This window comes from Vicia villosa, unplaced genomic scaffold (genome assembly GCF_029867415.1).
Source record: "Vicia villosa cultivar HV-30 ecotype Madison, WI unplaced genomic scaffold, Vvil1.0 ctg.001135F_1_1, whole genome shotgun sequence".
Lineage (NCBI taxonomy): Eukaryota > Viridiplantae > Streptophyta > Magnoliopsida > Fabales > Fabaceae > Vicia > Vicia villosa.
This window is the reverse complement of record NW_026705499.1, coordinates 188,268-203,830: the sequence shown is the minus strand read 5'-3', so window position 1 is coordinate 203,830 and position 15,563 is coordinate 188,268. Positions and strand designations below refer to the sequence as shown.

The window sequence follows — 15,563 nt, the reverse complement described above, 5'->3', positions numbered from 1 at the left end:
TAAGTTATTTTCACCCAAAATTCACACTTCAATAACTTAGCATACAACTTCTTGTCTTTCATGGTTTGAATACTATCCTCAGATTCTCTACATATTCTTTTTCTGAATTAGAATATACTAATATGTCGTCTATAAACACCTTGAAAAAATAATCCAAATAGGGATTGAAAATCCTATTCACATACTCCAAGAAAAACTCTTGGAGTGTGAGTCACACTGAAATGCATAACCGAATACTATAATGATCATAACGAGTCATGAATGTTGTCTTAGGAATATCTTCATACTTCACTCAAATCTAATGGTAACATGATCTCAGATGTATCTTGCTAAACACATAAGCTCCCACCAAGTGGTTCATAAGATCATGACATTATTTATTTATTTTAAAAATTATTCCTCTATAAGTATGAATAATTAATAAGGCAAATATTTACAAATATGCTTTAAAGAGTGTTTTATTAGCTTTTTTTTGACTAAATTTTAAACTTTAAAAATTATAACATTATTTATTTCTTTTAAATTTATTGATCTATAAATATGAACAACTTATTTACCGGAGTTCACACCTATTTATCAACAATTTGTTTAAAATCACTCACAATCACTTATTTTAAAGGACACCAATTGAATTATTCCATCCACCCAACATTTTTTATTTATAATGTTGATATAATTTAAAGCTTATATTTTTAAAACATTAAAACTTTTTAATTTTTTTTAATGAGTACACAAAGCATTTTTTTTTGTTTCAATAACTTCAATAATATGTAGTAAAAAAAACTTCAATAATATTATAGCATAAGCAAAATATTACAATTACTTAATATAGAATTTAATATTTTTCTTGATTGAATAGCATTTTCTGGGTACAATTTCTCCTTATCCTAATTTCCTTTTTCATTGATTTCAAATCCTAATGTATGAATTAATAGATTAATCAAAACTTGATAATATATTCTAATGACTGATAACGACTAGTTTCTCTATCGTCCTTCTTCCTTCCTCCTCCTCTACCTCTTCTTCTTCCGTTCTCTTCACTAGACATGAATGCGTCATTTCTTTTCCCAGATATGTGTGCAGTGCCCAGCGCTAAGAAACCCATCACGAAGCCTAGAGATACGCCGTTGAACTCTAAATCTTTTGCTTCGGTGGTGTCTAATAACGTATGCAATATCCCACTAAGTCAGCTACCTTTCCCTTGCCTGAAAGGAGATAGAATAGCCATTACAATCCCTGAAGAAGAATACGCACTCGGTGTGGAAGAATGCAAACATCACCTTCATGGTCGTATGATCTGGTCCAAAGGGTCACAACCACTAACGGTGGTAACTCTCAAAAGTAAGCTGGTAGAACTGTGGCCCTCTATTGACAAATGGGGTGTTACTTCTCTGGGGAAAGGATTCTTTGAGTTTGCGTTTTCCTCACTCGAAGATGTTCAGAGAGTAAGATCAGTTAGTGCCTGGAATCTGCCAAATGGAATACTGAAATTGTTCCCATGGACTAAAGATTTTATCCCCTCTACTATGAAGCAGACATCGACACAAGGGTGGATAAGGATCCATGACTTGTCTCAAGAGTATTGGAGACTGAGGATCTTATTTGCTATATCTAGCAGTATAGGTACACCAATTTGCATAGACTCTGCCTCAAACAAATCAGCTTTTGATTGGCCCTTTGGGCACTTTGTTCGAATCCTGGTAGATTTGGATCTCACCAAAGAGCTCAGCTATAAAATTCTAGTGGAAAGGGTGGGATTTGCCTTTTTTGTTGATATTGAATATGAAAAAAATCTCAGAATCCTGTAACTTCTGCAATTGTATTGGTCGTGCAATGGCCAATTGCAAAAGGAAGGAGCAAACACTTGGAAAGGAGCTGGAGAACCCATAAAGGCCAGAGAAAGGAGTCTACATTCCCACGGGAAGAAAGTTCACTCTTGGGGAAAGTTCTAAAGAAAATCCAGGGCATCATTTGGAAAAAAATATTGAAGCTAAGGGTCCAATCCTTACTCCTTTGGTTGATAACAGTGCAGAGGTTCCAAATGTGGAACAAACTGATAAGAATGATGACTCAATCATAGTTCCTATCCAGCCGACCCCTATTCAAGAGATGTCTAATGGAAATGATGGCTCATCTGAAGGAGAATATGTTGATGCTACACAGATGGTGAATTTTTTCCCAGAGACACAATTGGATGAGAGATACAAAGAACAAGTTACAAACTTTCTCCATGATTCTTGGAATAACATGGCTGTCTTGGAGGATCCAGGGGTAGACTTGTTTCAACAAAAAGATTTCTAGCTTGTCACAAGCAAGAAGAGGAGGAATAGGAAGGCTAAATCTGCTGATAACACTAGGCATATGTCTAGTCCCAATAACTCTTCCTTATGAAGTGCATATATTGGAACATTAGAGGGATTGCTAATGGTTCCTCTAGGCTGGCTTTGAAAAGGCTAATTCAGAATAACTCACCAGACTTGGTCTTTATTGCTGAGCCTTGGATGGACTATGGCAACTTTCCTCACAGATGGTTACACATGTTTGATCTAAAACCCTTTGCTTTTAACAAAATAGAAGGTTTACTCCCTAATCTTTAGTGTTTTTGTAAGTCACACTTAAACCTTATTGATATTTCTATTGATGACCAACAAGTCTCTTTTACTATTAATCTTAACAACAATGTCCTAGGTTTCTATGTCATTTGTGCCTCCACTTGTTACATTGCTAGAAGGAATTTATGGAATATTCTTAATAACATAAGAGCTAATAACAAGAACCCCTGGACTTTTCTTGGTGACTTTAATGACATTATAGAAGCTGATGAGTATAGAGGCTCGCACTCTCCTGCTAGCATCCCTATATAGGACTTTTTCCATTGGTCTGATTCTAACAAACTTATACATTTACCAACTGTTGGGAATTTTTACACTTGGAGTAATGGTAGGAAAGGAAGACACTTGACCGAAAAAAGATTGGATCGAGTCATTTGTAATCTAGATATGTTGGATATATGTAGCACTGCGGTTTGTCACATTTTATCCAAACTGAAACCTGATCACTATCCTCTTTTATTCAATTGTGACTTTGCTAAAGTTAATTCTCAATCTCAATTCAAATTTCTTAAAATGTGGACTCTCCATGATGGGTGTGAGAAAATTATAAAGGATACTTGGGACACCAAAATTTATGGTTGCCCCATGTTCATTCTTGATAAAAAGCTTAGAATATTAAAAACTAGGTTGAAGGATTGGAATAAGAACATTTTTGGTGATATGAAACTTAAGGTGGTGGAGACTGAAAAAGCCCTTAAGGATATTCAACAGAAAATCAGCTTATGTGGTTACAATGACAGTCTACAAATGGCTGAAGTTAAGGCTCAATGTGAGCTTGAAAGAGCTCTGATTTTTGAAGAAGAATACTGAAGGGAGAAAGCTAACATTAAATGGCATGTAGAGGGTGATAGAAACACTAAGTTCTTTCACACGTTTGCCAAGATTAGAAGGAAGCATAATCTTATATCCTCTCTTAACATCAATGATGTGGTCACCATAGACCAACAGGTTATTGAATCTCATCTTGTTGATCATTTCTCTAAACTTTTCAATTAAGGTGTATCTATGCAGGACTCAGGGCTCATTGAGAAGGTCATTCCAAACCTGGTGAATGAAGGCAGAAATGCAATGCTGGCTGCAGTCCCTAGTGTGGAGGAAATAACTCATGCTGTCATGAACTTAAAAGCTGACTCAGCCCTTGGTCCTGATGGGTTTGGTGCTATATTCTTCCAAAAATATTGGGGCATCATCAAGAATGATGTTGTTTTGGCTGTGCTTCAATTTTTTCTGCAAGACTGGATTCTTCCTAACTATAACACTAACACTATAATGCTCATACCTAAAAACAATGAGCTTAATCTCATTAATCACTATAGGCCCATAGCTCTTGCCAACTTTAAATTCAAAACTATATCCAAGATTATTGCTGACAGATTAGCCTCTATTTTACCTTCTTTGATCTCTCTTAAGAAAAAAGGTTTTATCATGGGTAGAAACATAAAGGATGGTATTTGTCTCACCTCTGAGGCAATTAACATTCTTGGCAATAAGAGTTATAGTGGTAATGTAGCTTTGAAAATTGACATTTCAAAAGCCTTTAATACCCTTAATTGGAAATTTCTCCTCAAGACTCTTACTTGTTTTGGTTTTAGTAGTAAATTTTGTAATTGGATTGCTACTCTTTTAAATTCTGCTAAGCTTTCTATTGGTATCAATGGCAAGCAGACTGGCTTCTTTAATTGCTCCAATGGAGTGAGACAAGGAGATCCCTTGTCTCCTCTTATTTTTTGTTTAGCTGAAGAGGTCCTAAGTAGAGAAATAACTCATTTGGTTCAATCAAATCAAATCAATCTCATTAAAGCTTATAGAAATTATTTTGTCCCCTCTCATACTCTTTATGCTGATGACATTATGATATTCTGCAGGGGTGATAAAAAATCCATCAAGGCAATTGCTAATTTACTAATGGAGTATGCTGCCATATGTAGAAAAGTTTGCAATAACACTAAATCCTTGGTCTATGCTGGTGGAATGACTGTAGAAAGACACAAATGATTGGCAGATATTCTTGGATTTCAAATGGCCAAACCTCCTTTCTTATATCTTGGTGCTCCCATCTTTGTAGGAAGGCCTAAAACTCATTATTTTTTCTTTCATTGCAGATAAGATTAAAGTAAAGCTGGAACATTGGAAGGCTTATTTGCTATCTATGGCTAGAAGATTACAACTCATCAAGGTAGTCATCCATAGCATGTTGTTGCACTGTATAACAATATACAACTGGCCAGCTTCCCTCATCAAGAAGATCAGTACTTGGATGAGAAATTTTTTATGGAGTGGAAATATGGAGCAAAGGAAAGTAATGACTGTGGCCTGGAAAGATTGCTGCTCAAATATGAAAGTTGGGGGGTTAGGCATCAAGGCTCTCACTTCCCTCAACTCTACCACCAACCTTCACATGTATTGGATCTTTGCTAAAGGAATCCAGGACTGGACTCATCTTCTTGCTTTTAGGATCAAAAGGAATAACAAGATTATTTCATACCACATCAAATCTTCAATCTGGACTAGCATCAAAGATAGCTATAACACTGTTTTGGAGAACACAAAATGAATCATAGGAAATGGATCCAGAGTAAACTTTTGGCTAGATACTTGGTTGGATGAACCTATTTCTAACAAATTTAACATTCCAAGGGTTTATCATAAGCATATTAAGGTGATGGTTAAAGACTGGCTGGTGGGATAGAACTGGTGCATTCCTGCCAATATACTACATGCTTTTCCCAGTCTTGTTCATATGACTTCATTGGTTCAAATTCCTGAGATTGATATTGATGATAGCATTGTTTGGAAAGACTCTAGCAATGGAGAGTTAAGCTTGAAGCATGCTTATGATATGTTCCAGAAGTAAAGGCCTACTGTACCTTAGGCGAATTTAATTTGGAACAAGCATGTGCCCCCTTCTCATGCTATTGTGGTTTGGAAATTGGTTCATAATAAGATGCCTACAGACGAGAATTTTGCTGCTAGAGGTTTCTGTGGCCCTTCAATATGCTCGCTTTGCAGTACTGCTTTAGATTCTACTAAACATATTTCCTTTGAGTGCAACTTTGTCATTCCAATTTGGAACTGGCTGCTGGATAAATTGCAATTTGCAGGCACCATAAACAAGATAATGGATTGCTTTGAGCTTATGTTGGTTCCTAGATCCCCACAGGATATGGCAATTGTCCTCTCCATTGTTTACAGCTTCTTCTACCAAGTTTGGAGAGCCAGAAATTCGAACAGATTTGATGGCAAAATAATACATTGGAAGTCTTGTATCACTCATATTATGGCTCGAGCCAAGTGGGTAGGTGACAATACGAGAAACACTTCGAACAACTCTATCTCAAGCTTTTCAATTTTGAAAGGGATGCATATTAACATAAATCCTAGAAGACTCTCTTCATTCTTGGAGATTCTTTGGTGTCTTTCCCCAATAGGATGGGTTAAAGCTAATATTGACGGTGTTGCTCGAGGTGATCCGGTCCTTATGGCTTGTGGTGGAATTTTCCGTGATAATAACGCTACTCATTTGGGAAGTTTTTGTGACTATACGGGAGAAGGGAACTCTGAATTGGTTGAGCTTTGGACAGCTATGCTTGCTGTTCAAAAAGCAGTTAACATGGGATGGAGGAAGCTTTGGATCGAAACGGACTGTATGCTTGTGGTGAAAGCTTTCTCTGATCCGGCTCTTGTTCCTTGGAGAATCAGATCTCGTTGGCTCAGTTGTCATGCTTACTCTCAAAGGATGGAATTCATGGTCTCGCATATTTATAGGGAAGCCAATTTTTGTGCTGATTATCTATCGAATATTGGACATACTTGCGGATTTTTTGTTGGTTTAATTTTGTTCCTCCTATCTTAGTAAAGGATTATCTTTTAGACATGGATGGTACCCCTAGGCTTAGGCTCATTTAAAATTTTAAAATAAGCAAAACTAGGATTATCTTTTAAAATAAATAGATGTTTCACCTTGGTAGTATCTATAAACAAAACTTAGCCACATGTCACTTTGATAGTAAGTCTAAACAAAAATTTTAATTTTGACTTAAATATTATAATAATATTAATATTCTAATAATAATAATAATAACTTTGATAGTAAGTCTAAACAAAAATTCTAATTTTGACTTAGATATTATAATAATATTAATAACAATAATAATAATAATAATAATAATAATAATAATCTTGAGCTATAGCTATATAATAATAATACAAAATATTCAAAATATTTATAAAAAATATTTTACTTATTTATATTTAGAATAATACAAAATATCCTTATATAATCTTAGCTAGAAAAAATATCCTTATAAAAAATGATTTTCTTATTTAGCATCACAAATACTACATATATCACTTAAAATGATCTCATTTGTATAAATATTTAATATTATAGAAAAAATTAAAATAGTAATAATTTTTTAATATGAATAAAAAATTACAATGCATCTTATCCTATTTATATATAATATTTATATATAAATATTTAAGATAATATAAAACATTTTAATTAATTCAATATAATATTTTATACCATGTATTTTAATTTTATACAATTCAATATGTAAATAAAAACAATAACTACCAAAAAAAAAACAGATAATATATAAAACTTAAAATTGGAACTAAAGATTAAGTGATATTATTATTGTTAAAAATTTATAATCATTTTAAGTTTCAATTTTATTTATTATATAAATATTATAAAAGATAATAACACTAATATAATTAAAAAAACTAATTTTATTAATTAATTTTCTATTAATATCTTTTAATTATAAATTATTTGTATAACTTCTTTATTAATTCTCCCTTAAATGGTCATTGAATTGACAGTTTATAAAGCTATTCATTTTTTAAAATTTAATTCACACATAACTATATATTAATTATAATAATTTCTTTATCATTAATATATTTAAATTAAAATTATTTTTTATAATTTCTTCCATTACTTTCTCCCTTAAAATATTTGATGTGATTTTTAATTGAGATATATATTTTTAACTATAATATATTTCAGATTTAATTTTATTTATTATATAAAAATTATTAAATATAATAACACTATTATAATTAAAAATTAATTTTAATAATTAATTTTATATTAATATATTTTAATTATAAATTATGTATATAACTTCTTTATTAATTCTCGCTTAAATGGTCATTGAATTGGTTGTTTTTAAAACTATTCATTTTTTAAAATTTAATTCACACATAACTATATATTAATTTTAACAATTCTTTTATCATTTATATACTTAAATTAAAATATTTTTTTATAATTTCTTTCATTACTTTATTTCTTAAATTATTTTATGTGATTTTCAATTGAAATATATATTTTTAAATTATATAATTTTTTTTATTTTAATAGTATATGATAATCAATTCTATTTACTCTTTTTTATTAATATTTTTAATTAAGTAACATTTTATTTTAATATTTAATGCTCAAATCATTTTTTTAAAACAAGTCTTAAGATTAATATTATTCCATATTATTATAGATATAGATTATTATTTAGAAATACATGTAACAAACTCTTCAAACTACCCTCTATTAGTGATAATATTTATCGCACTTAAATATTCACTTTTCCTCAAATCAATTTGTAACCTAAATTTAAATTATGGAAAGTTAACGGAGAGTCACCAAACAGTTAGGAATTGAGAGACACCAATAAATTAAAATTCAATAATATTCTATCTCCTTTTTAATAGTAGACATTATAAATATCACCGCACAAATTACTTACACCTACACAATTGTGTCGATTTGGTTTTGTATTTTTAGTCTCAATTCTATATAATTTTTTTTTCTATTTACCATATTATAGATCTCAATCTTATTGCATTGTTGAAACCCAATTTCTGCACACAAAGTTCATTAATCTATGTTAATTTTTCTTCTTTTCTATTAATCAACTTATTCCTCTATGGTTTTATGTTTGCTTTATTTAGATTTTGCATATTCATTGTGTGTTTTTATTGAGTTGAAGTATTGTGTTCTTTTCATTTTCTTCTAAAAACACAATTTTCACAGTTGCAAAAATTGGAACATGGATGGAATCATTAATCAAATAATTGTCTTTAAATACATGCAGATTTTGGGAATGACTTAAAAATAACTTCATTATTTTTTAATTTATAAAAGTAATATCAAATTCTATTTTTAATTTGTAAGATTTAATGCTTTTGTATGTAAATATAATTATTTATTGATCTGTATTAACAACTTCAATTGTATGTAGATGCAAGAAAAATATTGGTGTGGGACTATAAAACTAAAAAAACATTCTATCACTTCTCAAATATGCAGGTAATGAAATGAATTGTTCATTTTATGGATATTATCATGTTGATTTCTCTTTACCTACTGTTAAGGATATTTGAACTATTGATGAAAATAATATCATTTAAAACTCTAACTGGATTCAATAATTCACGTAAGAATGTGCTTATAGATGTCTGATGTATAAAAATAGACACTTTAATTATAGTAAAATAATAGATACTTTAATAAAAATATAGATACTTTTCACATATTATTTTACTAATGTAGAAAAATAGTAATAATTTCTACATTGAAAAGTGAGGACGACAATCTTTTTTAAATAAATTTTATTTACCCTAATTGCATTTTTACTAAAATAATAAATGATAAAATAATAATAATGGTTTAAATTATTAATTAAAATCTATATTAATACAATAAATGAGTGAATGAATATAATTAAAGAATTACAAAATAGCAAAAAAAAAAAAGTAATTCAAAGGTTTATGATTATGGATAGAACAATAATAAATAATAAAAAATAAAAATGAATATAATTAAAGAATAGTAGTTATAAAATAAAATAAAAAAGTAATTCAAAGGTTTATGATATTTTGTAATAACTTTTCTTTTAAGTAGTTCAAAGGTTTATGATATTTTGTAACTCTTTTTCTTTAATTATATTCATAATCATATATTTTGTTCTATCCATAATCTCTCTACATATAAATATGTAATATTGTGATATCATTATTGTCTACAAACAATTTTTTTGATAGTATGGTTCGATTTTGTATAAAAGTTTTTATTTCTTTTCATGCCTTTATATTGATTTTTGTGGAAGAATACAAACTCAAATGATTTTATTTAAATATTTAAAAACAAATTTATTGATTTAACTTTTGTTAATTTAATATTTTAACTCTCTTTCTAAATTTCATTTATTTCTTGATATGGATATGGTTTTTTATGGGAATTATGTGAAGAGGATAGATTTATGTTGCATCATTTTTGTTTGAGAAGTCAATGAAATGGTTGTTCATGTAAGTATATATTTTTATATGTAATAATTGTATAAATCAATTATTTTTCTATTGATATATCTTTTTTGTTAGTTCGTTTTTTATCTTCCTTTCTCATTTTCTTTTATTTATTAATGTGTGGTTATTTTTCATGTAAATCAGAAAAAAATGATAAATTTAAACAATAAATGAAATGGATGTGCTGACAAACTGATAAACCAATGACATATATTACAAAATTTTATCTGATGGAACACACTGCGACATGTTCTTCAAAAAGATATTTCAAAAACCTTTTGACCTCCGTGATTTAGTTTTTTATTTATTACCTTAATTATTATTTCTTTAATGTTTTATTACTTATCATTTCCTTAATTTTTTATAACTTATATTTTTTATTATTCATATTCTAAACTAATAATTAAATATAAAATAATATACTTTTATGTAATTTAGAAAAAAATTGATTTTCCTTTCAATAATAATTAATTAATAAGTTCTTTGATGATATATCTATTAAATGATATTGATTTTCATGTTGTAACTCCTTTGATTTATAAAATTTTACATAAAATATTACAATATAAATTCATAATAATAATAATAATAATAATAATAATAATAATTAATATTATTACTATTATTATGATGAGTATATTACATGTTACTATATTTACTAAAATATTTTTATTTATTTAAAATAACATTTAAGATAAAAATTCCAATCAATCCCGTGCGGAGCACGGGTCGTCAATCTAGTTAAAGTAATTATGTGCAATTTCAAGTATGTCTCACAATAGGTGTCCTCTTTGAGATTTTCACACTTATTCATTATTAAAGTAATTATGTGCAATTTCAAGTATGTCTCACAATAGGTGTCCTCTTTGAGATTTTCACACTTTTTAAGAAAATGATTAATTATGTTGATTTCAATGATAAAATGAGTCTCATTTACTAAAATAACCTTATTAATAATAGGTAGTGGAATACGAATTAAAATACAATAAATAAGGGTAAGTTAGTGGAAACAAATAATAAATATCACATTGGAATTCTAAATGGACAAATAAGTTGAGACAAATAAAAATAGGAAAGAGGACACCTATTGTGAGACGGAGGGAGTAATGATTAATTTGGTGTTAGAAAATAATCAATAGAAAAATTGAGAAAAGGGTAACACTTGGATAAATGGTGATATATGATTGGTGTAAGTGAAGTTTGATTTAGTAAATTACCAAAATGAGTATATTTTAGTGCAAATTAAAATTAACAAAAGGGCAATTAAGAAAGTTAATAGGCATGTTATATTCTTAGTTAGGTAGTTGAAACTTCAATAATATTATGGCATAAGTCAAAAATTACAATTACATAATATAGAATTTAATGTTTTTCTTGAGTGAATGTCATTTTTTGGGTGCAATTTCTACTTATTCTACTGTCCTTTTTCATTGATTTCAAATTCCAATGCATGTTCTCACCACTTTATAAGGGAAATATTTACGAATATGCTTTAAATAGTGTTTTATAATCTCATTTTTATTTAAATTTTAAACCTTCAAAAATCATAACATTATTTATTTATTTTAAAATTAATTGATATATAAATATGAACAACTTATCTACCGGAATTTACACCTATTTATCAACAATTTATTTACAATCGCTCATATCCTTTTTTTTAAATGACACATACCAATTGAATTATTTTATCACCATTTTTTATTTATAATGTTGATATAATTTAAAGTATAAATTTTTATAATATTAAAAAAATACTAACTCTTTTTCTTAATATGAATACAAAAGTATTTATTTTTGTTTCAATAACTTCAGTAATCTATAGTAAAAAAATTCAATAATATTATTCCATAAGTCAAAAATTACAATTACTTAATATAGAATTTAATATTTTTCTTGAGTGAATGTCATTTTTGGGGTGTAATTTCTAGGTATTATCATTTTCCATTGATTTCAAATTCCAATGCATGCATGCTCTCACCACTTTATATGGAAAATATTTACAAATATTCTTTAAAGCGTGCTATTTAATTTTTAAAAAAATTTTTAAACCTTGAAGAATCGTAATACTATTTATTTATTTTAAAATTTATTGATCTATAAATATGAACAACTTATTTACCGGAGTTCACACCTATTTATCAACCATTTATTTTCAATCGCTCACATCCATTTATTTTAAATGACATATACCAATTGAATTATTTCATCCTCCCTATCATTTTTTTAATTATAATGTTGATATAATTTAAAGTATAAATATTAAAACATTAAAAAATACTAACTCTTTTTTTAATGAATACGAAAGTATTTTTTTTAATAACTTCAATAATCTATAGTCAAAAAAACTTCCATAATATTATGGCATAAGCCAAAAATTACAATTACTTAATATATAATTTAATATTTTTCTTGAGTGAATGCTATTTTTTGGGTGTAATTTTTCCTTATTCTAATCTTCTCTTTCATTGATTTCAAATTCCAATGTATGTTGTCACCACTTTATAAGGTAAGGTTCTCTACTACATTTTTCTCACAATCCCATCTGATCAATACATGCAAACAAAGCTATCTAACATGGAAAAATTAATGAAACCCCTTGTAGTAATTCTTTTTTTGTTTTTGAGTGTGCACGATGTGTCTTTGGCAAGAACAAAGAAGAGTGAGAATAAGATGAATTACATTGTTCATGTTTCCAAATCCACAATTCCAACAAGCTTCAACCACCCTTCAATCTGGTACAAATCAATTCTGAAGTCGGTATCCCAGTCAGCAGAAGTACTATATAGCTATGATAAGGCAATAAATGGATTCTCGACAAGTTTGAGTGATGAAGAACTTGAGTTACTAAAAAGGCAATATGGGATTCTAAAGGTGACACCAGATAAAAAGTACAAACTTCACACAACCCGAACACCGAAGTTTCTTGGGCTTGATAAAATTGCTAATTTGTTCCCCACGACAAACAAAAGTAATGATGTAATTGTGGGAGTAATAGACTCAGGTGTATGGCCTGAAAGCAAAAGTTTTGATGATACTGGATTCGGGCCTATCCCGCACAAATGGAAAGGAAAATGTGAAACAGGTACCAATTTTACAACATCTAACTGTAATAAGAAATTGATTGGTGCTAGGTTTTTTGCAAAGGGTTTCGAGGCAAGTTGGGGTCCAATTAATGAAACCATTTTGTATAGATCACCTCGAGATGATCTAGGCCATGGAACTCACACTGCGAGCACAGCTATAGGATCTACGGTGGAAAACACAAGTTTTTTTGGCTATGCCAAAGGGACTGCAAGTGGGATGGCAATTGGTGCTAGAGTTGCTGTCTATAAGGTTTGTTGGAAAACTTCCTGCATGGATTCTGATATATTGGCAGGAATAGATCAAGCCATTGCTGACAACGTCAATATTCTTTCTTTGTCGCTTGGAGGTTCAAAAAATGATTACTTTAAGGATGGCATCACAATTGGAGCCTTTGCAGCAATGGAACATGGCATTCTAGTCTCATGTTCAGCAGGAAATTCTGGCCCTACTCCTTTCAAGGTAGATAATGTAGCACCATGGATTACCACTGTGGGAGCTGGAACACTCGATCGAGATTTCCCTGCATACGTCAGTTTGGGAAATGGAAAAAATTATTCAGGTGTGACCCTTTATAAAGGTAACGGTTTGCCCGATACTCTTGTGCCAATCATATATGCAGGGAACGCAAGCAAGGGTGAAGTAAGAAGTGCTGAGTTATGTTACTCACATAGCTTGGCTCCGGAAAAAGTAGCAGGAAAGATTGTGTTGTGTGATCGTGGAGATCTCGCTCCGATATTCCAAGGAGATACTGTAAAATCTGCGGGTGGTTTGGGCATGGTGTTAGCCAACAGTAAGAGAGATGGAGAATCACCACTAGCATATGCCCATATTTTTCCAGCAACTTCAGTTAGCTTCACATATGGCAAAGCTATAAAAAATTACTTGTTTTCTGATCAAAACTCGACAGCTACAATTGTGTTTCGGGGAACAAAGCTAAAGGTTAAGCCATCTCCTATGGTTGCAGATTTCAGCTCACGAGGCCCCAATTCGATAACCCCTCAGATATTGAAACCTGATATTATTGCTCCTGGTGTTAACATTATAGCAGCTTATTCAAAAAGTGTGAGTCCTACATTTTGGGCTTTCGATCCTAGGCGTGTAGATTTCAATATTTTATCAGGCACATCCATGGCATGTCCACACGTAAGTGGACTAGCAGCTCTAATTAAGTCCATTCATCCAGATTGGAGCCCAGCCGTCATTCGATCCGCGTTGATGACAACCGCTTATACAACTTACAAAAACAATCAAACATTATTAGACAGTGCAACAAACAAGCCTTCAACTCCATTTGAGTTTGGTGCTGGACATGTTAACCCTATTTCCGCCCTAAATCCCGGACTCGTCTACGATTTAACAACAGATGACTACTTGAGCTTCCTCTGTGCATTGAACTACTCATCTGTTAATATTGAAATTGTAGCAAGGAGAAAGTACACATGCGATCTGAAGAAACAATACAGTGTAACAAACCTTAATTACCCTTCCTTTGTTGTGGTGTTTAAGAGTGAGCATGATAAGATTAAGCACACTCGGACTCTTACTAATGTGGGTGCAGCAAGAACTTACAAGGTATCAGTTAAGTCAAATGTTGCATCTATCAAGATCTTAGTTGAACCAAAAGTGTTAAGTTTTAAGAAAAATGAGAAAAAATCATACGTAGTTACATTTACTACATCAACTTTGAAACAAAATATTACTCATAGTTTTGGAAGCTTGGAATGGTTTGATGGAAAAACTCTTGTTAGAAGTCCTATAGCGTTTAGTTGGAAATTACATTGAAAGCTCCATGTTTTAATTTATGATTTTATAATAATATCAAAAAGATATGTTTTTATATATTTGAAATTTATTACTTTTGTTTTATTATGTATGAATATACACTTTAGTTCTTCTTATCGGTTGTTATTTAATAAACCAATACAATTATATTATTTGTTAATATCTAAAATATTAAACATTAAGATAAAAATAATAACACACTTCACTCTATAAACCTGTTTAAAATTCTCAAATTCTTACAATCTTTTGAAAGCAAATTATAGTTTTAATTTATTAATTAAGAAAAACATTTCTACTTAAAATTTACTCCCTCCGTCTCATAATAAGTGTCTTATTTGAGTTTTGCACGATTCTTATGAAAATGATTAGATGTGTTGGTTTTAATGAAAAAATTAATATCATTTACTAAAGTACCCTTGTTTATTATAGGTAGTGGAGTAGTTGAAAAACGTGAAAATTAATATATAGGGGTATAGTAGTGGAAAAAAATAATAAATGTTGCATTGGTATTCTAAAGAGACATTTATTTTGAGACATAGAAAAAGTGCAAATGAGACACTTATTATGAGACGGAGGGAGTATCAAATAAACTAATAAATTTATCAATTTTGAATATTCAAATAAGAATTGCAATTTATTTATTAATAATTATAATATAAAATAATAAGTTAAATGCAAAATATAATATATGATATATTAAAGTGATGGCTTAATACATATTTTAGTCTCTTTACTTAATTTAATGTTACACTTTAGTTTCTCAACTAA

The 15,563-nt window shown here is 29.7% G+C and overlaps 1 protein-coding gene across 1 annotated transcript; it reads left to right on the top strand.

Moving 5' to 3' along the window:
- Positions 1–5,556: 5,556 nt before the first annotated feature.
- Positions 5,557–14,796, top strand: LOC131633560 (subtilisin-like protease SBT1.7). Its single transcript, XM_058904260.1, has 2 exons — positions 5,557–6,439; positions 12,436–14,796. Exons 1-2 carry the CDS (start codon positions 5,557–5,559, stop codon positions 14,793–14,795), a joined length of 3,243 nt encoding a protein of 1,080 aa, XP_058760243.1. The 3' UTR covers position 14,796.
- The last annotated feature ends 767 nt before the right edge of the window (positions 14,797–15,563 follow it).

Coding starts and splice junctions, on each gene's coding strand:
- LOC131633560 (XM_058904260.1), top strand. CDS start 5,557: ATGCCTACAGACGAGAATTTTGCTGCTAGAGGTTTCTGTGGCCCTTCA. Junction 6,440..12,435: donor TACTTGCGGATTTTTTGTTG/GTTTAATTTTGT, acceptor CCACTTTATAAG/GTAAGGTTCTCTACTACATT.